Raw genomic sequence first — 21,149 nt, 5'->3', positions numbered from 1 at the left:
CCTGAACTCACCCTTGGTTGATTTTGGCCTTATCGAGCAGCGTCTGGGGCTTGTACATTTTGGCTAAGGACTCCAGGGAGGTGACGGGCTGGCTCACGGCCAGGATTCCCGGGTTGCCCTCGGACAGGGCGCTGTCGCCGAACCAGGCGGATGTGGGGGACAGGGGGCTGCCGTCGTGGGCGTCGTAGGTCGGCGTCATCGTTTTGCTATAGAGTCCTGGGCTTGAATAGATATTTCCTACCAGCGAGGGGAATAAAAGCCGGGAATTAGCCTAGGGACGAGCCCTGCCTGCTCCCGGCCACGCCGGCTCCGCGCAAACCCGGAGCCGGCGGATGGAAAAACCTTCCCTTTCCATCTTTCCGCTACGGGAAAACACTGCGCTGCTTGTTCTCCCATGAAAACCTGTCCCTATCCTCTCTCTCGGCTCTTCTCCAAGAGCAAAACTGATGGAAAACTCATTCCAGCCCAAATGATGGGAAACGACTCAGGTCTCCCACACCGGGAAGCTCCTGCCCCCTGAGCTTCTGTGGCACCTGGGACATGAGTGGCCCCCGACTTACCGGCATTACCTGTTGCTTAAAGATTTTGGAAGTCAAAAGTTTTAGAGGAGCAGGAAAATAAACTAAGGGTGCAGCCAAAGAGACCACAGGCAGAGGGCAAAAGTCCTATTGAGGTGGAGCTCACCTTTGACGGGGCCGATGTAAAGAATATCGGTGCCTATAGAGAGGGAAAGAAAGGAGGGAAAGTGAGAAGGCGAGAGAAAGTCACCCGGAGAGCAGGAGAAGGACAGAAGCCAAAAATGGGCATTTTTGGAAAGAGGGCAGAACAGCACAGGTGAAGTTGAACCACCGGAATGGAGCGTTTGCAGCAGCGCTGGTGGCAGCCAAGCGACTGAAGTGACTTCCTGTTATTTTATTCACGCTATGAGGACAGCCGGGCGTGGAAATGTGGCATTCCCGGATGGAAAAGCTTGCTGAGGTGGCCACACAAATTCAGGATTAATGCGCTGAGTGGTGCGATGTGGTGCCAAACTGATCCCAAAGCACATGTTATTCCCAGGCCTTTTGAAGCTTCACAGCTCGTACCGACTCAGAGCAGACATGGAAACACCCAAACATTTAAAAATTATTAATGTGAAGAGAAACAAAAAAAACCCCAAATCCAGTTTGGTATCTCATAGCTCAAAATAGCTGAGAGCTTAACAGAGAGGTTGTGGCTGCCCCATCCCTGGAAGTGTTCCAGGAGAGCTTGGATGGAGTTTGGACAATCTGGTCTCTGGAAGGTGCGGAATGAGAAGTGCTTTAAGTCCCTTCCATCCCAAACTATCCAATGAAACAGCTCCTCTTCACCTCACAGGGACACTGAATTTTTATATAAAATCCAGATTTTCAGAATAAGGGAGGATCAACCGCCGTCTCCTGATGCCAGGAATTCCAGTGCACACACATTCCACACACATTCCACACACATCGGGCAAGGAGCTCATTCAGCATCACTTGCTGGGCACAAATTTGCCCTCCAGAACCAGGTGGTCCAACACCACATTGGATTTTTGGGAAAGGGCTGTGTCCTTCCTAAATCATGACCCAGTGCACCGAGCCACCACCTCGGGCCACACTCCAGCTCCTTGCTCCAAACCATCCGCACAATCTCTTGGCCAAGGAATGACAGAAAACTGAGCTAGGCTGGAAAAGTCCAAGACCAAACCAATGGAAAAACCTTCCTGAACCCTCATTTTTCAGGATGAGCATCTCAAGGAGCAGGAAGAACAGTGTGAACCAGCAGCACCAATATCAGTGACAGCCAACATCGTGGCTAGGAAACTCCAAATAATTGCAAACCTGATTCTAAACTGCCTGGCAGGGTGGAAAATGGAAGCGAAAACCAGCAAACAAGGATGCTTTTAATGCTCCTGCTTCTTTTGCTGACAGCCCAGTCTGGATGAATCATTTGGGGACCTGGAAGCATCATGGGTATCTGTCACCACCATGGGTACCCGTCACCAAGACAGATCCAACAAACCAGGCATGAGCAAAAAACCAGCAGGAATGGTCAAGGGATGGAAAAATGCACCTTCATTTGCAAGGGAAAGGCCAGGGATGATTTCCAGGTTTTTAGACCAGGCACTTGCACTTTGGGAGCTGGGACTCCACAATTCGTAGGGTCCCTTCCCACTTGAGCTATCCTGTGATTATAAAAGCAGCAGGAAGGTGCTCCCTTCATGGATTGTGACAGTACTAGAGCAGAGAACTCCAACAAAAACCAGCCATAAACCCCCATCGCCATCCATAAGCCACTTCCCAAAAGAGCTCTTCCCTCCTCCCCATCCACCCTCGCTGCAGCTTCAGCCTTCACGTGGCTCGAGCACACAAGGCTGAGCATCAACTGCACCAACAAAAGAAAAATCCCACTTTTTGCCCCGAATTCTGGGCATGTTTTTCCATGAGTATCCCTCGCATTCCTTGACTGAGTGTCTGCTCCATCAGAGCAAAGCTTCCCCTGCACTGTTCTCCTCATCCCTTTCTCCAAACACCTGAAACATCTCAAAAGAAGCTTCCCTTAAAAAAAAAAATTTGCCCCAGGCAGGCAGTGTCATGGAAAGTTCCAGCAGAAATAGCTACAAATTTGGCTAATTTATATAAACAAGTGACTACAGGTCTTCTAATGGAAAGTGTTGGGCAACACATCCTGTGGGTGTATTGACAACTCTGCCCACCGGGATTTAAATGGTTTCACTGCCAGGTTTGGGGTGCTCAGTGACAAAACACTCCCAGGACATTGAAATCAGCACCTCCTGAATTATTAATTAGTTTTCCAGAAGCTTTCAGCGCACAAACTGATGTTGGAACAAGGCTGGAAATGATTTATTCAGATGAAACCCGCGACTTTTATCGAATGGCACCTGAACAGGCAGGAATTCAACCTGCTGTGAGTGATTTCATTCACAAGGAGAGCAAAACCAGCCAAGTGACTCACTGCAAGAGCCATAAATAATTAAAACAGACCCCAGCTTTTGCATACATTTCCCCCAAAGGAGGCCAAGTCTTTGCTATTAATCTAACAGAGATGCTCTCTGTGAACACTGGCTGTTGGAAGGGCTTAGAACGGACTTTCAGGATGAAAATGCCAAATGGAAATGAAAATTGACTGGAGCCTTGCCCGAATTCTCTGAGCCAGGAGTGGAAGAGGACAAGCCCAGAAGTATTTTTAAGTAGCTGAGAGGAAAAAGAGTGGGATCAGAGCAGAAGGAGGATTATTTTTCCTTGTTCCAGACCCGTGGTGCACATCACCCTGCGCAGCCAAAACCTTTCTGCAAGCCCTGTGCCACCACCGGCATTAACCACACTCCACAACCTTCCCTGCAGCTGATTTAACATCAATTAATACAACTTTACAACTCCAAGGTAGTTTTTTTTAATTAAAGCTGCCCTGCTGCCCTTGGATTGCTGGATTTAAACCCAACAGCTCTGGCAGCCAGACACGTTCCTCCCGCTCACCACCGCGGCTTTCTCCACAAATCCATTTGGGATAAAGTGCTCCCACTTGGCCAAAATTACGGTTTCAACGCCTGCCATTTGCCTTCAAGACTTCCAGCAGCCATGGAAAAAAGCTGAAAAACCCCTCTGCCTGCAGACACCTGCATCAATTTGCTGCCTGTGGTAACTGCAGGGCTGTTACTTCATCAGGGATGTTACTCCACCAGAAATTCCCTTCCCAGTCCTGCTCTGGATCTGGAATCCAGATCTGGCCAACCACCCCCCAGCAATAAAGAGATTTATTTAGCATCAGAGTCTACAGCTACACCATTCATGTAAGGCAACACTAAAGCAATTAATGAAACGCTGCCCTTGCTGGGCTGTAAATACGGAGCAGAACGGTGGCACAGCCTAAACCACGCCAGGAATGTGACATTGGGAACGATTTTCCATTTAACTCCTTTCTCAACAGGGTAAGAAAAGCTCTCAGCAACAGGATCTGAGTGTTCAAGTGGCCACCCTCGGGCTCTGGCTTGTTCTGTGAAGCCTGGGGTTGCTCTGCTCCCGGGAATGCGTGACAGCTCCAGCTCCAGACATGCATCCGTGTGACCGAGTGCTGCAGCCCGCCAGGACTTGTGCCATGGATTTGGGGTCTGTTTCTTGCACAGACCTTAAGAAATTCAATCAGCCCCACGTTGCTGTGCCAGTTTTTCCCCTGCTCCCATTTTTTTTTCCCCAGCTCACCGGACCCCGGCGTGATCAGCGGCCCCTCCAGCTCGAAGGTGTCGTCTTCACATTGATCGTCCAACTTCTTCTTTTTTTTCTTTGATGGATCTCTGGGTTTCCTCAAAAGGGAGAGTTCTTCTGGATGCCTGATGTCTGCAGGGGAAAATGGACCACTTTTATAATGGCAGGATGGGAAAAAAAAAAGGAGAAAAAAGGAGAAAAAAGGGGGAAAAGAAGAATATCCTCCCATTAGGAACAATATCCAGCAATGTCCAATATCTCCCCCTTGGATGAATCTCCTGCTCTGTAATGGTTAAAAATCAAGTTGAGGGTATTTTTCCCGCGAGCCTGTTGGAAACAAGTACTGTCCTTGGAAAGGTAACACAATATTTGGATAAAATGTGGAATTTCCCAGGCACAGCCACTCAAATGTAAACGTGAGCACTGGCAGACCCTGTGACTGAGCCCAGTAACACCTTCATACATTAAACGGAAAAGATAAAAATAATAAACCCCTACATTAATAATATAAAATTATAAATAATATAATGCACAATAATATAAAGAAATAGAAATAATAGAAATAGAAATCATAGAAATCAGCACAGTTAGCCATGTAGGTAACAGGCCATTCCCTCTCACTTCCATAGGAGCAATCCAAGAGTTAAGCCATTTATTTACACGTCAGACTGAGAAGTTTAAAGCCTATAATCTACCCACTTTTAAAAGAGATTTTGGCTGAAGTGTTTCCTTTTCTCACAGCAGGCCTCTCCCATTTTCCTGCCTGGGACCAACCTGAAGAACGTAAAACCCATTTAAAACCAGGAGCATCCCACTGTGTTTGTGTTTCAAACCACGGGAATATGGGGAGCAAGGAGAAAGGGAATTTTCATCTTCCACCAAGGCAGTGCTTTGGGTCTGCTGCACTCAGTTCCAAGTGGGAAGGAGTTTCCTGGAAAAGCAGAGCCTGCTGTCTGTTGTACCACTGAAACCACTGAGGGGCTGGAGCGGGTCCAGGGGTCCCTGTGCTCGGTCAGTGTGTGGGAGCTGACCTGGAAAAGGATTCACCCGGGCACGGAGCATCCAACTGCAGATGTAAAAGGCTGCAAAAAGCTTGGAGAGCTCTGAAATACAGCTTGGGTTGGGAAAAGACAGGATGGGAGGGCTGGGAATGTTCACCTGGAGAGGAGAAGGCTCCAGGGAGAGCTCAGAGCCCCTGGCAGGGCCTGAAGGGGCTCCAGGAGAGCTGGAGAGGGACTGGGGACAAGGGATGGAGGGACAGAACACAGGGAATGGCTTCCCACTGCCAGAGGGCAGGGATGGATGGGAGATTGGGAAGGAATTTCTGGCTGGGAGGGTGGGGAGGGGCTGGGATGGAATTCCCAGAGAAGCCGTGGCTGCCCCTGGATCCCTGGAATTGTCCAAGGCCAGGTTGGCCAGGGCTTGGAGCAGCCTGGGACAGTGGAAGGTGGAATGAGATGGGATTTAAGGTCCTTTCCAATCCAAACCACCCGGTGATTCTCTGATGATTCTGTGGAAATTATGGACATGCCTGAGCCTGGAAGGAGTTCTGGACTCTCCTCTGCAGCTGGCTGTCCACGCTGAAGCTCCTGTGTTGTTTCTTGCCCTGTTTTTTGCACCTATCACCCCAAAATGCTCAACTGCAAATCTTTCCCTTTGGAATGCCCTATGGAGAGCAGCCCCATGTCCCATCCCTGCTGCAGGAGAGATCAGGAGACAGGAGCTGGCCGGATTCTCCCACCCAGGGAATGCTGAAGGACACAATCAGCCATTATCCCAGCGAGGAGATCAGGGCTGGGATCTCACCACTTGCTGGGAGTTCCCTGAGCGCTCCCAGGATTATAATTAACACTGGGATTTGGTCCCCAGCACGTGACCTGAGCAGGACACAGCCCCACACCGCCCACCCACACCAGCAGCTTTCCTTCCTGCAAACAAGCTGGGAAATACCGCACTGGGAACTCGCCCCATCCAGGTGATTTTCAGGGCTGGATCCCACTAGCTCTGGCATTCCTGAATCCAGAGGCTGAGCACTTCTGGATTTAACCATCTTTTATGCTGAAGGTGTCCCGTCCCAAACCATTATCCAGCTGCAATTTATTTCTATTTATATTCTTGTAGTTACTTACACACCATATTTTTATATATATTTATATATATAAATATTGTGTATATATATTGATATATACTTATTTTTACAAAGCATCATTTTTAAAGCTTTATTTTTATTTATATATTTATATTTATTTATTTCAATCATATCATTGAATCCTAGAATGGTTTGGGTTGGATGGAACCCTGAAGTCCACCTTGTTCCACCCTCTGCCATGGGCAAGGACAGCTTCCACTATCCCAGGTTGCTCCAAGCCTCATCCAACCTGGCCTTGGATGCTTCCAGGCTAAAAATATATAGATTTAGGTATCTATGTGGATTTTAAATCTATAAAATTATATAAAATATATAGATTTTTATATATTTATATTTTATTTTATATATAAACTTTTTAAACTTTTAATTTCTGCATTTAGAGATACTTATTCTTGTATCATTTATCTATTTTCATTCCTTTTTATACAGAAGCTTTATCTAATTTCAGCCTTATTTTAACCCTGATTTATCATCACTCCACACACATCATCCCACTATAGCTGCCCCCACCACCTGCCCAACCTTTTGACCATTTCTAGCAATAAATACCCAGAGGCTGAGTGCAGCCAGCTCCACACATTCCCATTTATCCCAGCCAGCTTACCTCATGGAGCAGGAATCTGCTGGGACAACCGGGGTCACGAGCAGGGGACAAGAGGCAGCACAGCCTAAATCGAGGAGTTCCCCTGGTATTTTGGAGCAAGGTTGAAGCTCTGAGGTTTATTTATGGTGCATTAGCAACTGCTGGAGCCTCTCAGCTGGAAGCACTCAGGGAGGCCAGGAGAAGGCTCCGGGCCAGGCTCGGATTCTGGAAGCAATCCTGGAATCATCCCAGGGCTTGACCATCTGATATCAAACAGACTTTTTATAGCCCCTCAGTTGTTCCTGATGCGGGGATACAAAGGATCCAGGGCAAGTTTTGGGCAGCTGCTTCCAAGCTGTGCAGGGCACGGAGCAGGCAGCACATCCTCGGGATGTGGAGCATCCCGGCAGGAATTCTATGGATGAGCGGCAAATTCCTCCCGATCGAATTCCGATGGATGCGCCACAGATTCCTGGGCTTTACAAACCCACCAAGGCAGCTGAGGGAATGGCTTTAAACAGAAGGTTTAGATGGGATCTTGGGAAGGAATTCCTAGCTGGGAGGGGGGGGAGAGGCTGGGATGAAATTCCCAGAGAAGCTGTGGCTGTCCCTGGATCCCTGAGGTGTCCAAGGCCAGGATGGACGGGGCTTGGAGCAACCTGGGATAGTGGAAGGTGTCCTTGCCATGGCAGGGGTGGAGTAGGATGGGATTTGAGATCCCTTCCAACCCAAACCATTCTGGGATTCTACGGCAAGGAGACAGAATGGCCTGAGCCTGGCAGGAAGAGTTTTAGAGCTCAAAATATGATCAGAAAGGTGGCTTTGAATCTCCAAGAGAAATTTTCCCAAGGCTTGGATGAAGCCATTTTGCTGTCTGCAGCATCTTCTCTTCCACTTGCCTGCCTGGGCCTGCTCTCTCTGGCTGAAGGGAAGTCCTTGGCCTTTTTTTCCTGTGTAATCCCTCATTTCTCATCCAGCTCCTGCACAGCTCACCCAGCCCAGCTGTGCTCATTTATCTCCCACCCTGAGACAAACTCCAGAGCTGGGATTAAACCCTCTTCCTTCACAAAGCACCATCTGCACCCTGCAAACCGACTTTAAAAAAAAAAATCTTCCTTTACACGGAGTAAAATTCCCAATTTATGCTCTTTTGCACTACATCCACCAAGTAAATCTTGCAGCTGCTGCATTTTTATCCACCAAGGTGTGTTGTGATAGGGATCCCAGAAAGGTTTGGGTTGGAGGGGAATTTAAAGCTCATCCCATTCCAACTTTGCCATGGGCAGGGACACCTTCCACTATCCCAGGCTGCTCCAAGCCCTGTCCAACCTGGCCTTGGGCACTTCCAGGGATCCAGGGGCTCCCATTCCCACAAGAAATCAGATTTACGGTTTTCTTACATCACCCTCATATAGAACATGACATCATTGACTGGAAGAGCTGAGTAGGGACCAACTTCCCCCAAAACTGAAATTATGGGAAATCACACTACTCTCAGTATTCAGTTCTCATAAATACAGATGATAACACGAGATAAAGAGAAAATTTTGATGTAGAAAGAAAATTAATGTGGCAAAGAAGCTTCCAGCATCCAATTTCCTTCCCCATTTCTGGCTTCCCCAAAGGCCAGAGGGCTGGTTCACCTCCTTCATTCTTGAACATAAAAAGGCCATAAATTTACTTGCAGCACAGACAGCGTCAAGGGGAAATCCTCTCTTTAATGCTGATCCAGCCACCCTCCTTCAGGAAACGTGTCTTGAAGTGGGCTATCTCTGGGAAGTGGGATTTCTCTGCACTCCATCACTGCTCCCTCCAACCAATGACTCATAAAAATTACAGCCTTTGTGCATCACTCTGACGAGTCTTAGAAAAACGAGACCTCAAGCCTCATTCTTCTTCCATTTCAGACTGAAAAACCAAAAATAAAGGTTGTTGTTGGGTTTTTTTTTTTTTTTCCCTTGGAATGAGTGAATTCTCTGGAAGGTTTTTCACAGTGTAAGCTTACAGAATGAAGCATCCGACTTATCTGCGACATAAATTCTCTCGAGATAAAGTTCTGCAAAACAGACCAGAGGGGGGGGCGGGGAACCAAAACCAAACCCCACAAAAAGAAACTAAAGAAGGACTTACACAACTTGAGGAGTGCCTGGAGATAAGGCTGTGGTCATGCTGAGCACTGGGCAGTATCTGATGGAGCAAGTCCTCACCCCCCAGCACAGTTTACTGGGTTTGTACATTCAGTACATTTTATTATGGGTTCTTCAGATGCCCAGGAACTTAAATATTTATCTGGGCAAAAGCCAAGCTCTCCACTCACTGCCTGGGGCCCTGCAGCTCTCTCAGGACATCCCACAAAGCCTCTGGAGATGCCCAAGGAGTGCTATGGGTGTGGGATCAGCTGGGGCTGACCCTGGAAGAGGTTTTGCTGGAGCCTTCCCAAATTGTGGGTGGAAAATCCAAGTGCCTGTTGACTTACGGATTTGTCAAGGGAGCAGTGACGTGCAAAACCACCCCAAAAATGGGGTCGGCGGGGTTTGGAGGGGTGTAAATGTTTGTGCCAGTGGTTCTCAGAGCTGAAATTGGGCGCCACCAGCCCAGAGAGACCCAGGAGGAGAGGGAAAAGGAGGAGGAGGAGGATGCAGGCAGTGGTGATGGAGCCAAGCATTACTGCAAGGCCAATAAAAAGAGCCATTGCAGAGGCAGAGTCAACAAACACTTGAATGTTTGGACGTTTTTTTTTCCGTAAGTGGGACGAAATCCCCAGGCTCCCGTTATCCGGATGCCTCTTGGAGCACAGGCAGCCCCACAAGCCTTGCCCCTGAAGTGGCTGAACTGCAGCTCCAGTCCAATTAAACTCCATTAATTTAATCCCACAAACAAAGAGGAAAAAACAAGCCCCTTACACCCTTCCCTCTGCATCGGCCCATAAAGAGCAATCCAACTAATTCCAAGGAAGGCGGCAGCACGTCGTAATGTCTTCAGGATGGAATTCTATTTAAAGGGTCTCAGTCAACAGCAGAGTAAGGATGAAAAAATTCACTGACTCACACGGTGACATAAAACCTGATGCTCCTCCACACGCAGGACACAGCTGGGGTGGCGACAGGGGGAGAGAGTGGAGAGGAATTTTTTTTTTTTTTTTTTTTTTCCCTCCATCTCAGACACTTTGTAATTAAATCTGGCTATTTCCCTGACCCCAGTTCCTGGGGCTGGTCTGGATCCTGCACGACAGCTGAGCACGGGCAGGCAATAAAAGGGGAAAACGCCGCAGTTGGCAGCCCAACACTTGGGCCCTGCAGTTGAAAAAGCTGAGGACGTTGCAATTTGGCCGCCTCTCGAAATGGGAAGATTTCCTTCCACACCCATTCCCTGGACATATTTAGAAATAGCTGTGCCACTGCCAAACCTCTCTGCTCGTGGCAGGGAAAGGCAGCAAATCCCTCCTCGGTGTTTTCACCGCCTCCGTCTCCCCGTGAACGTCACCCCCCAGCATCCTCCTGATGCTCCTGAGCAACCACAGCCTGCATCCCGACATCCCAGAGCCATTTAAGTTGGAGAAGACATCCAGGATCATCAAGTCCAACCTGTGATTCATCCCCACCTTGTCACCCAGCCCAGAGCACTGAGTGCCATGTCCAGTCCTTCCCTGCAAAACTCCAGGGATGGGGAATCCAAACCTCCCTGGGCAGCCCCTTCCAAAGCCTGACCACCCTTTCCATGAAGAAATTCCTCCTGAATGCTGGTGTTGCTCCCCACATTCCCCCTGAGATGCTCATGTGCATCTAGCAGGACTCCATGATTTTAAGGAAAACGCTCCTTTATTTACCAGCAGGGTGTGAAAAAAAGAAAAGAAAGTTTGGGAGGTTTGCGGTGGCCAGGGATGGCGGAATTCTTGTCCTGTGCAGGGCCAGGAGTTGGACTTGATGATCCTTGTGGGTCCCTTCCCATCAGGATTTTCTATGATTCCACAAACTCCAGAGAGCTTTTGCCTCCTGGAAAGCAACTGGGCCAGGGATGCAGCTCCACGTGCCTGCTGTCACAGAGCCCTGGGAACGCCGCACATCCTCCACCAAAGGGTTTCAGTTTTGCAAAAAAAACCCCAAAAACCCAACAAAACCAACAAAAACAAACAAAAAAAAACCCACAAGAAAAAACCTAAAAAACAACAAACAAAGTGGCTTTTTATAGAAGTCTTTTTGGCAAGGGAGGGCGTGGAAATATTGCAAATACTTCAGGAGTCAGAGGACGTTCTGTCCTGGAGCAGGGAGCGTTTGGAAAGGGAAAAAGAAAAAAAAAAAAAGAAGGTAGGGTCACATTCGGTGTCGCTTTCCCTGGGCTGGGCTGGGCTGGGCTGGCATCCTGCCACTCCCAAATGCCACTGTCACCAAATGCCACTGCCACCTTGGCTCAGGTTGCATTTGGTGGCTGGAGGCCAGGGCAGGGAAGGCTGGCTGTCACCTTGCCATCACTCCATGAGTCTCAGGAACCTCCTTATTTTTGGGACGATGGGAAGCAGCCCATCACTCTCATGGGACTGTCTGCATCCTCAGCTCCATGAGCTCCTCAGGATCAGATCACCCTCACCCTGTGCAATAAGGGCGATAGGGACTGGGAAAGGATGGAATGTGGGCATGGAAATTGGAACAGCTGGGCACAGGATGCTCCCCAGACTGGGTTTTCCAAAACAGGTGACTAATTCACAGGGATTAGCAGGCAGGAGCTGGGTGTGAGGCTCCACCAGGCTCTGGGGAATAAAAAGAGCCTGAAGGGAATTTCTCTGTCTTACACAGCCTCAGGGTGGGTAGGGAGGTATTGGTCATGAATTTTGGAGTGTTTCCTCTCAGAGCTGCCTCCTCCCAGCTCTGGCACTGAGTTGTCCTCTCTGTGCACCCATGAACATCAACCAGGATTTTCCCTGCTCCTCTTCTCAGGCTGGAGAGCAGCAGAGGTCCCAAATCTTCACAGCCAGGAGAAGAGGAGAAGGAGAGGAGCTTTTCTGCTGTCACAGCATCTCCCCTCACTCTGCAGCTCCAACATAAGTCATGTCCCCAGGAGAAGGAGCATTGCTGGGGCAGGAAACGCCGAGGCCTGGGAAAAAAACTCTCACGCTTGCATCTTGCTGTTTGCTTTTCCTGTCCCACGTGCCCGCAGAGCAACAGCAGAGCCTGCCTGGAGTCCCTCGGAGCTCTTGGGATACGGGGAAAAAAATACAGGCAGAATGCTGGGAGGAAGCAGCTGCAAGGCATCCACTGGGCTGGAATCAAGTGAAGCCATCCCAGAATCCCAGAATGGTTTGGGTTGGAAGAGACCTTAAAGATCATCCATTCCCTGCCACGGGCAAGGACTTTCCACTATCCCAGGGTGCCCTGTCCAGCCTGTCCTTGGGCACTTCCAGGGATGCAGGGGCAGTCACAGCTTCTCTGGGCAACTTGTGTCTCACTGCCCTCAGAGCCAAGAATTCCCTCCTATTCATGTAGGAAAAGAGGATTTTTCCATTCGTTGTTACGTCAGATGGTGTGTGAGCATCTCTTACCTCCCCAAATCCCACTTTCAATGAGGATATTCCCACTCACACCAGTAAACTGCTGAATGCAGCCCCATCAAATTGCACTTGGACATTCGATGGGCCGTTTTCTGGGTGGAATCATCTCCCAGTGGGATGATGAGAGCAGGGGAACAACATCCCATCCCAACGCCCGTGCCCTGCTGCCAGCCAGGCGGGAAGCACAAATCCGGGTCGCTCCAGGAAAAAAAAAAAAACAAAACAACAAAACCCAAACCAAAGTGAAGTTTTACTTTCTCTTTCTCTGGTCTTTAATTGCAGATCAAAGCTGGCCCTTCAGGCTGGAGCTGCCTGCCAGCAGCTGCTCCCGGGCAGGATTCCAGGCCACCCTTCGGATGAGGGCTGCCCATCCCGTGCACTGCCCGCTCCTCTCCTCCTGCCTGCCGGCCTCAACTTGTGCCTTTAACCCTCCTGAGTGGCTGCTGTGGGAATCGAGGGGCTGCAATCCAGCCACTGGGAATGAGATCGCGTTTTTTTCCTGCTTCACACGACCTCCAGGAAAGTGAGGGGTGTGCGAGTGGCTCCGGCATCTTCCCACAGGCACCTCCTGGGAGCCCCGGGGAGCTGCCCTTTGGAAAAACTCCCCTCTGCACAAGAACAGAGACTTCTCTTCAAAAATCAACCCCGCTCTGCAAGGGTCACACCTCTGGGTGACAATTTAAAGGGAACAGAAGCAAAGGACAGCCCTAAATAATCCATCCACGGGTGTTCCTGCCTGTGTAATGAGGGTTTTATAAATGCAGCCAGCCAGAGTCCTGAGAACATCAGGAATTACTCCAATTACTCATTAATGATGCTTTGTCCTGGAGTTACTGAGGTGTGTGATTAAATGATCCAGGGCAATGACAGCAAAGAGGGACAGCTGAAATATGAGCAACTCCCAGGCACAGTTCTGTCCTAACTTCCCTGGAGCCCAGAAATCAAGGGATTTGTGGAGACAAGAACTATGCTGGGATCACTTTTCCCTTCCACCTTGGAATACCTGCTCAGTCTTCCTTGGAGAGACAATCAGCTTGATTAACATGGGATATGAGAGCTCTCTGCAGCCACGCTGTGCAGGGACGCTGAGGAGGGCAAGGAAAGGTAACGGAGAAAAATGGGGCAGGATAAACACAACTGGGAGGGGAAAAGGAGAATCACAGAATCACAAAATCACAGACTAGTCTGGGTTGGAAGGGACCTTAAAGATCATCTCATTCCAACCCCCTGCCATAGGCAAGGACACCTTCCACTGTCCCAAGTTGCTCCAAGCCCTGTCCAGCCTGGCCTTGGACACTTCCAGGGATCCAGGGGCGGCCACAGCTTCTCTGGGCCACCCTCACAGCCACGATTTTATTCCTAATATGCAATATACGTATTTATATGTTTTTTTGTATTAATGTATAATATAGGCTTTTATATCATATATACTAAGTATATAAAGGTTAAAATACATTAAATATGAATAGTGGTATTTTGATACCTACAGCAGCATTTTAACTCTCATATAGAATGTATTTGTACATAATTTGTATTTACAGCTCTGTGGTCCTGGGAAGAGCATCCCAGCCCCTCCAACTCCAGCACTTCTGCATCCCCACATCCCAATCCCTCTTCCCTCAAGCTGATGCCAAGCTCTTGCATCATCTTCCCAGTAGCTCTGCTGAACATGCGGCTCCCAGGAAACACAACTGGGAGGGCTAAACAACTTAATCACTTAATGCAGTTTGTGTCTGTCCCCGAACAGCTCAGGCTGCTGAGAGTCACTCAAAGAAAGGAAAGGGAAATTTCCAGTAAAAGCCCAGCTTTCCCCCAAATCAGGAACTTCAGTACTTCAGATGCTGCAGAAGGGAAGTCAGCAGCACCCTTGATGGATGTGTCCTTGCTCCAACCTCTGCTATCCCGGAGGCTTTCCCCCCCCCCAAACCTGTAAATACCAGGATAATTCTGCTGGTTTGGTCATAAACACCCCAAAAGCTCTGCAGTTGGAAGAAAAGGCTGCTTCAGGCCCATGAAAAGTTCTGACAGCATCAGTGACAGATCTCCTGTCCCGTGATGAACCATATCAGAACTTCCTGACATGAGTCACTGCTGGAGAGATTCATCAGCGTCCAAGCCTTGGGACCTCCCTGTCTAGCACGACATCCCAAATGCCAGCGGGACACGGGGGTGGGGGAAGCAAAATCCACTCGGAAATAATGCTGGCTAAGCCTCTTCTATTTTAAGGAGAAATTGCCCAATATTTACGTTTTTTTTTTTTTTTAAAAAAAAAACAACCCAACAAAACAGGAAAGGAACAGCAAAGATCTGTAACCAGCTAAAAATACCAACCAAACCACGGATGCGCCGGACACGGCACGTAGGGATGAGCTCTTCCTGCCTCCCCAAACAACTGGGTCAGCCAAGAGTAACCTCAGCTGCCTTCTGAGAGCAGCAATGGATTTGCTACAAGCTGAGGATGGGTTGCAGGTTCTTTTGGGAGGGGAGAATTCCAATATGGAGCGCTTCCTGGAGTTCCTCGGGGTGGAGTTGCCATCTCCTCGTTGGGTTCTTTTTTTTTTTTTTCGGTGGGCAGGAAGAAACACAGGGTTTGGGGATGAGGAATTTGTGAAGATGGGTAAAAATTTATGCCTGGTAGGGAATGATCCCTTCTTTCTCCTGGGCTTCTCCTCTACCAGGAAATGAAGGTGAAGAGGAGACAGCAAGACGTGGTTCCTTCCTTCCACCAGACAGTTTTACAGGGGAGCATCACCACTTAAATCTCTAATGTGATTTTCTACTGAAAGAGAACCCACAGGGCTGGCAGATTTCCCATTTCAGGGTTCGCTTTTCATCCAGCACTTAAATTTGCAGGGGGGAAAAAAATAAAAATCACAACCCAACACCAGCAGCCTGAACATCAAGCAGGGCTGGTAACGCCTCGCCTGTGACAAACCCAACAACAGCGCTGCTATGGAAGAGAATTCACCAGAAAAAGCGTTTTTTCATCACTTTTTGGCTCAGTTGGTGCTGTTATTTAAGTATTTACACACAAAAGAGCAGATCTGGAAGGGAAAAAGAATGAACATATCTGGGCTGTTTGATGTCCAAGTGACTCCCGGGTGCTCAAAGCCAGAAAGCACCGAGGATTTATCAAAGCGACTCCTGGGTGCTCAAAGCCGGAAAAAAACCACGGATTTATCAAATTTACAAGACAAACACGCGCACCAGAGGAGAGGTAGGAGGCAAACCAAGCAGGAAGCTCCCCAGGGGGGTGGTTTTTCAGCACTTACTGAAGGTTTTGCAGATGTCAGAAACAGCCTTGAAGACCCTGTCGGAGAAGTTGACTTTGACCTTGACGTACTTCATGTTGGGCAGCTGCAGGCGCAGCAGCTTGTGCTGAGGGGTGAACTGGAGCTTGGCATCCGCCTGGATCCCGTATTTATCCAACGTCCAGTGAGTTTTAAGGAGCCAAGTCTTCTTCTTTTCCCACCACAGCGCGTGATCCGACCAGTCCTTCTTGACATCTACAACAGAGAACCCATTTTTTTCCCCCGGTTAAAAGCGGGACCAGAACAAGCCTTCAAAAGGAGGACAAAAGAAGTTTTAAAATGTGCTTAAAACTGAGAAGGAACTATGGATCCAAAAAAAAAAAAATTCCAACAACTCTTTCTGGATACAAGTAACTGCTTGTTTTCAGTACTTGTTTTGATGGGATATAAAAGCAGGGAAGAGCCAAAGGGGAATGAGGATGAGACACAACTGTCCGTGGATCACCAGCCTTGCAATGATCCCGCCTGGAACATGAAGCCAAGGGGTCATGAGAGACCCAAACACCTCCCCCAGCAGGGATTTTGCACAGTTTTTGGGGTCAACTATCAATTATTGGGGTTTTCTCCACCATTCAGGATACCTGTGCTATCCAAAGGTGAGCCCAACCACCTCAGCACACATGGAGAACAGAACCAGGAGAAGGTTTGCGAGGAGAATTCCACAAGACTTCCAGTTTCTACAAAAAAACCCTGAAAATTCCCAACTGAAACTAAAAGTTACTTCCTAAAGGACTAAGAAAACTCAAGAGCCACATCTCCTTCCATGGGGTCCTTGGAGGTCACCTCCAGGTTGGGAAGCTTTTGGGGAACCGAAACATGGTGATAACTCCAAAAGACAAACCCTGTGCAACATCTTCCCTAACACCTGGAATATTTTTCACTAACACCTGGCCCTGCCATTCCTGCAGAACATCTTCCACACTGACAAGCAGTAACAGTGCCATGTCCTTCCACCACACAGGGAAAAGAGAATGGAATGATACATAATGTAATAATATAGTTAGTAATAGAATAATTCAGTTTTCAGCTGCAGATCCCCCCACCCCTCCCCGTGATCCTGGATTTCCAGCAGGAAACACCAGTTTAACCCAAATTAAAACCATGAGCTGACATTTATTCCAACAGCTCCTGTCTCCATCCTTTAGCACTGCAGGGCACCAGCCAGAAAGGCAGGAGCAATTCCAGAGAACTGGAGAATTTCCAGGATTAGGTAAAGCCCCAGCAGACACAATGCCAAAGGGACTGAAAGTCCCAAGGAACACACTCCAGCACCAACATCATGCTGGGATTCCAGATGTCCTGTACAGGAATTGGACTGGATGATCCTGGTGGTTCCTCCCAGCTCAGGATATTCCATGATCCTGTGATAGTGAGGATTATCCCCATGAGCCACATCTGAATTCAGCTCAGATGAGAACAACATGACAAATGAACTTTTTGTCTGCCCCTATCTCAAACCAGGATCTCGAGCTCGGGGTTACTGAGAAAACCCAGCAGGAGCCGGATTTTTCCTTTGAACTCCTGATTCAACAGCACAGTCAGGACTGCAGAAAGTGGAAACGTTCAGCTGGACTTTTCAACAGCTTTGTACAATCAAATTAAACAAAACCAAATATAGAAAAGCATGCAAACTTGCACAAGGCCTCGTCTACCCGGAAAAAAAATCCAAGAAATCATTACAATGGACTCTGGTAATGAAGTCCAACTTCTGCCCTACTGAAAGCTGAACGAGTTGGCACCAGAAATCAGGGGGAGGAAAAAAAAAACAAAACCAAAGGCATTTGGAATCAGTAACATTTATGCCTAACAGAAAGGGATTTGGGTTTACACTGCAGCTTAACCATTCAGGCCACGGTACAAAAACAAGTCTCTGGGCCTGAGAGTAATTAACACTTTCAATTAACAGTGAGATGCTGGTTCTAGCAGGAAGGGGAAGGTCTGTGCCTGTCCCATGGGGTAGTTATATATAAAAGAGGCTGGCAAATGTTTAGCAGCTGCTTTGTGGGGTTGAGTTTTACACGCTGACAAGAGCCTTGGGTGCTTTGCGAGGGATCCAGGATTGCTTGGAGCAATCCCTGCAGGCCAGGGAATGCCAGCGGCCTGGTTAAATCTGATCAAAGGTTTACAAACCTTCACCAGAGTCCAAATTCATGAGTTACTGATTTGTTGGGGTTACAGCTTCACAATGAGGCCGAATATTTCAGCCCAGGCTCTTCCCATCTACTACCATCAGTCACTGGCCACTTCACGTTATACAAGCCATCACATTAATCAACTTATTTGCATTTATCGATTATTATTATCAATTTATCAGATGGCCGTTCATTTATCAGAGCTCAGGTAAGCCTCCAAGCACAAATTCACCTCGAAGATCCCAGACCTGGAATTTAGAAGTTTACTACAGGTTGCAAATCTCAGTGATGTTTGCAGATCCAGCAGCTCCTTTGAGCTGCTGAATGTGATGGACACGGAGCTGCTGGAGCGAGTCCAGAGGAGAGTCACCAAGATGGTCAGAGGGATGGAGCACCTCTGCTGTGAGGAAAAGCTGGGAGAATTGGGATTGTTCAGCCTGGAGAAGAGAAGCTTCAGGGAGACCAAACTGCGACCTTCCAGTACCTGAGGAAGATGGGGAGAGACTATTGACAAAGGATGGAGTGACAGGACAAGGATGAATGGCTTCCCACTGCCAGAGGGCAAGGCTAGATGGGATATTGGGAAGAAATTCTTCCCTGTGAGGGTGGGGAGGCGCTGGCACAGGTTCCCCAGAGAAGTTCTGGCTGCCCCTGGATTCCTGGAAGTGTCCAAGGCCAGGCTGGATGGGGCTTGGAGCAGCCTGGAATAGTGGAAGTTGTCCCTGCACATAAGGGTGGGACTGGATACGCTTTGAGCTCTCTTCCAGCCCAAACCCTTCCAGGATGAGCTGGAGACAAGAAATCACTGTCACCCTTCCAGGCAAGGAATCCCCCAGGTGAAGGCAGCAGGGATGTGGAAGCTGGAGCTGTCAGCATCAGCTGGGGCGTGGGCTGGGCTCAGGGAGTTCCAGCAGCCCAACCCCAGCAGCAACACCCTCGGGAAAGGGAAGCACGGCGCTTCCTTCCCGGCCTTCTCCTGGCTTCCCCCACCTCTCCCTGCAGCCTGAACCCAAAGCCCTGGAGCCTGGGAAGGCTGGAAAACCCAGCTGTGATTTTTTTTTTTTTTTTTCCTTTTCCAGGCAGAACCTGGTGTTGCATTTGCCTCCCAGAACTGTGCCAAGAGGCAGAGACGTGCACGAGGGACGCTCAGGATGTTTTATACAGCAAAACCCATGGAGCCGTTCCCCTTGGAAAGCCATTCAGACAGTCCTGGGAATGCAAGAGGCACTTTAAATCCCACAAATGGCTGCAGAGACCTCTGTGAGGACAGAGCAGCGAGAGAAGGAGGGAAGGGTTGCTCTAAAAAGTGTTTTAAACCTGAAACATCCTCAGCTTTCCATCCACGCCGGCGCCTGGCCGCAGTCATATCCCGCCAGCTCGTCCAGCACGAATTACAATTGCAGATTTTAATTCCCACAGCCACCACTCAATTCCCATCTAGAATCCAAGCAGCAGAAAGTCTGAATTGAGATGCACACGGGGTGTGTTTTAATTCTGGGCTTGCTGCGACACAGAGACCCACGACACAATCAGCATTCAGGCAGCAAGGCCGAATCTGGGTGAAGGGCAAAGAAAATCATGGCAGCCCTGCCTGATAGCCCATTTATCCCATTTATCCCATTTATCCCAGGACTTGGCTGCTCCCAAACGCTCTCCCTCTGCCAATCCATGGTTTTTTCAAGCCCCTTTCCTGCTGCAGCAGCTATTGAAGCTCCTTCCTGCAGAAGCTCTGCCGTCACTTGGCAGCTTCTCCAGGCCAGCTTAGGACTTACAAGGAGTAGGAAACAAGTCTCCAGTGCTGTGTAAACACAGTATTTTTCCTTGTTATTTTGGGATATCCCCTGTTGCAGATGGGCTCTCCTTCCCTGCACTGCTCAGGACAACAGAACCCTGATACGACCAAATAAATCTATTTTTTTTCCCCTTTCCCAGGGCATGGCGAATCCCACTGGATGGGTATTTGGAAGGCAGGGGTGGTTCTCACCTCTGGGAGAGGCTTTCCTTTTTATTTAGGGAAATTTAGAGGCTTTCCTTTTTATTTATTTGTATTATAGGGGTGGCACCAGATTCCCTTTCACAGCCACATCCAGGATTAAATCCATAGGGAAGCCAAGACCCGGCAAATGCCGGCATCACCTTAACACAGGGAGTTAAGAATAAATAATTAAAAGGCTCCTGCATAAGCTTGAGGAGGTACAGTGGGAATTCTGCAAGCCTGCCTGGATTGGATCATGGATTTTTGGTGGGTTTTGGGAAGCAGAGGGTTTGCAGCCGACGCTGTTTTCCCTGGAATTCTCTCCACCTTTGCAGAGGTAGCGGAAGCAGCTGGAGCAGAGGCTGCAGCTCATTCCTTAATTATAAATGATGGCTTTTAGAGCAATGGATTCAAGCCTTCAGCATTCCCACAGGAACAATCCAAGAGGACCATCCCTCTCTGGAGCAAAAGATGCCAGAGCCAAAGCCCACTAAGGGGTTTTCCACAGGAGCAGAATTAGCTCCACATTTCCCTGGCTCTCTCCCAGGGGTGGGTTTAATCAGGATTATCCCTGCTCTGGTCCAGGGACACTTGGGAAGCTGATGTGGCAAAATGCCTTTCCATTATCTCAAATTTATATATATAAAAATATTAAAAAATTTACAAATATATATGTTTAAACAGTATAATAAATATATATATTTAAAAACATATAAAATATGTAAGATATATTATGCAAATAAACATTCACATAAACATTTACCCCACATATATATGCATATACAAAATAAAGACAAAACCAAATTATACACATATATAATTATAGATAAACACACAAAATAACTGCATATAAAATATATCCACACATACACACACACACATATATATATATAAATATATAAATGCCACACAAACAAACAAACATATATATATATATATATCTCCAAGATAGAGTGCAGAGGCAAACCAACTCACAGGCCAAGCATTTCCTCCTGCAAAAAGTCATTTTTTTTGTATTTGACAACCTACACAAAAGCAACCCCAAGTTTTCCACCTTTCCACTGAGTTTGGTGCAGATGGGCTGGAACTCCTCGAGGGTTTTTATATGAAAAATTAAAATAAAAGTGGTCACTTTTTTTTTTTTTAATTTTAAAATTAATATGCACTTCACACTGAACTGAAAAAATACAGATGTGGACAAAAAGCACTGAGTGCTGGCAGCTGATTAAAGCAC

The 21,149-nt window shown here is 48.1% G+C and overlaps 1 protein-coding gene across 4 annotated transcripts in view; it reads right to left on the bottom strand.

Annotated features, from left to right (window-relative positions):
- The window catches only part of FERMT2 (FERM domain containing kindlin 2), a 50,681-nt gene that overhangs the window by 15,537 nt on the left and 13,995 nt on the right, over positions 1–21,149 (bottom strand). For 2 of the 4 annotated variants that reach the window (XM_066189122.1, XM_066189121.1), the window contains exons 4-7: positions 15,770–16,003; positions 4,221–4,355; positions 685–717; positions 12–237 (exon numbers count right to left, since the gene is read on the bottom strand). In XM_066189122.1, the coding sequence (XP_066045219.1) occupies positions 12–237; positions 685–717; positions 4,221–4,355; positions 15,770–16,003 (628 nt within the window). The remainder of the gene's footprint in view (positions 1–11; positions 238–684; positions 718–4,220; positions 4,356–15,769; positions 16,004–21,149) is intronic. The other 2 variants (XM_066189125.1, XM_066189123.1) reach the window with 1 other exon arrangement.

The sequence above is a fragment of the Chamaea fasciata genome, unplaced genomic scaffold (assembly GCF_029207755.1).
Source record: "Chamaea fasciata isolate MVZ Bird 193981 ecotype frontalis unplaced genomic scaffold, bChaFas1.0.hap1 SCAF_7, whole genome shotgun sequence".
NCBI classification, from domain to species: Eukaryota; Metazoa; Chordata; class Aves; order Passeriformes; family Sylviidae; genus Chamaea; species Chamaea fasciata.
The sequence above is the reverse complement of the archived record's forward strand: the minus strand, read 5'-3'. Positions and strand labels throughout refer to the sequence as shown.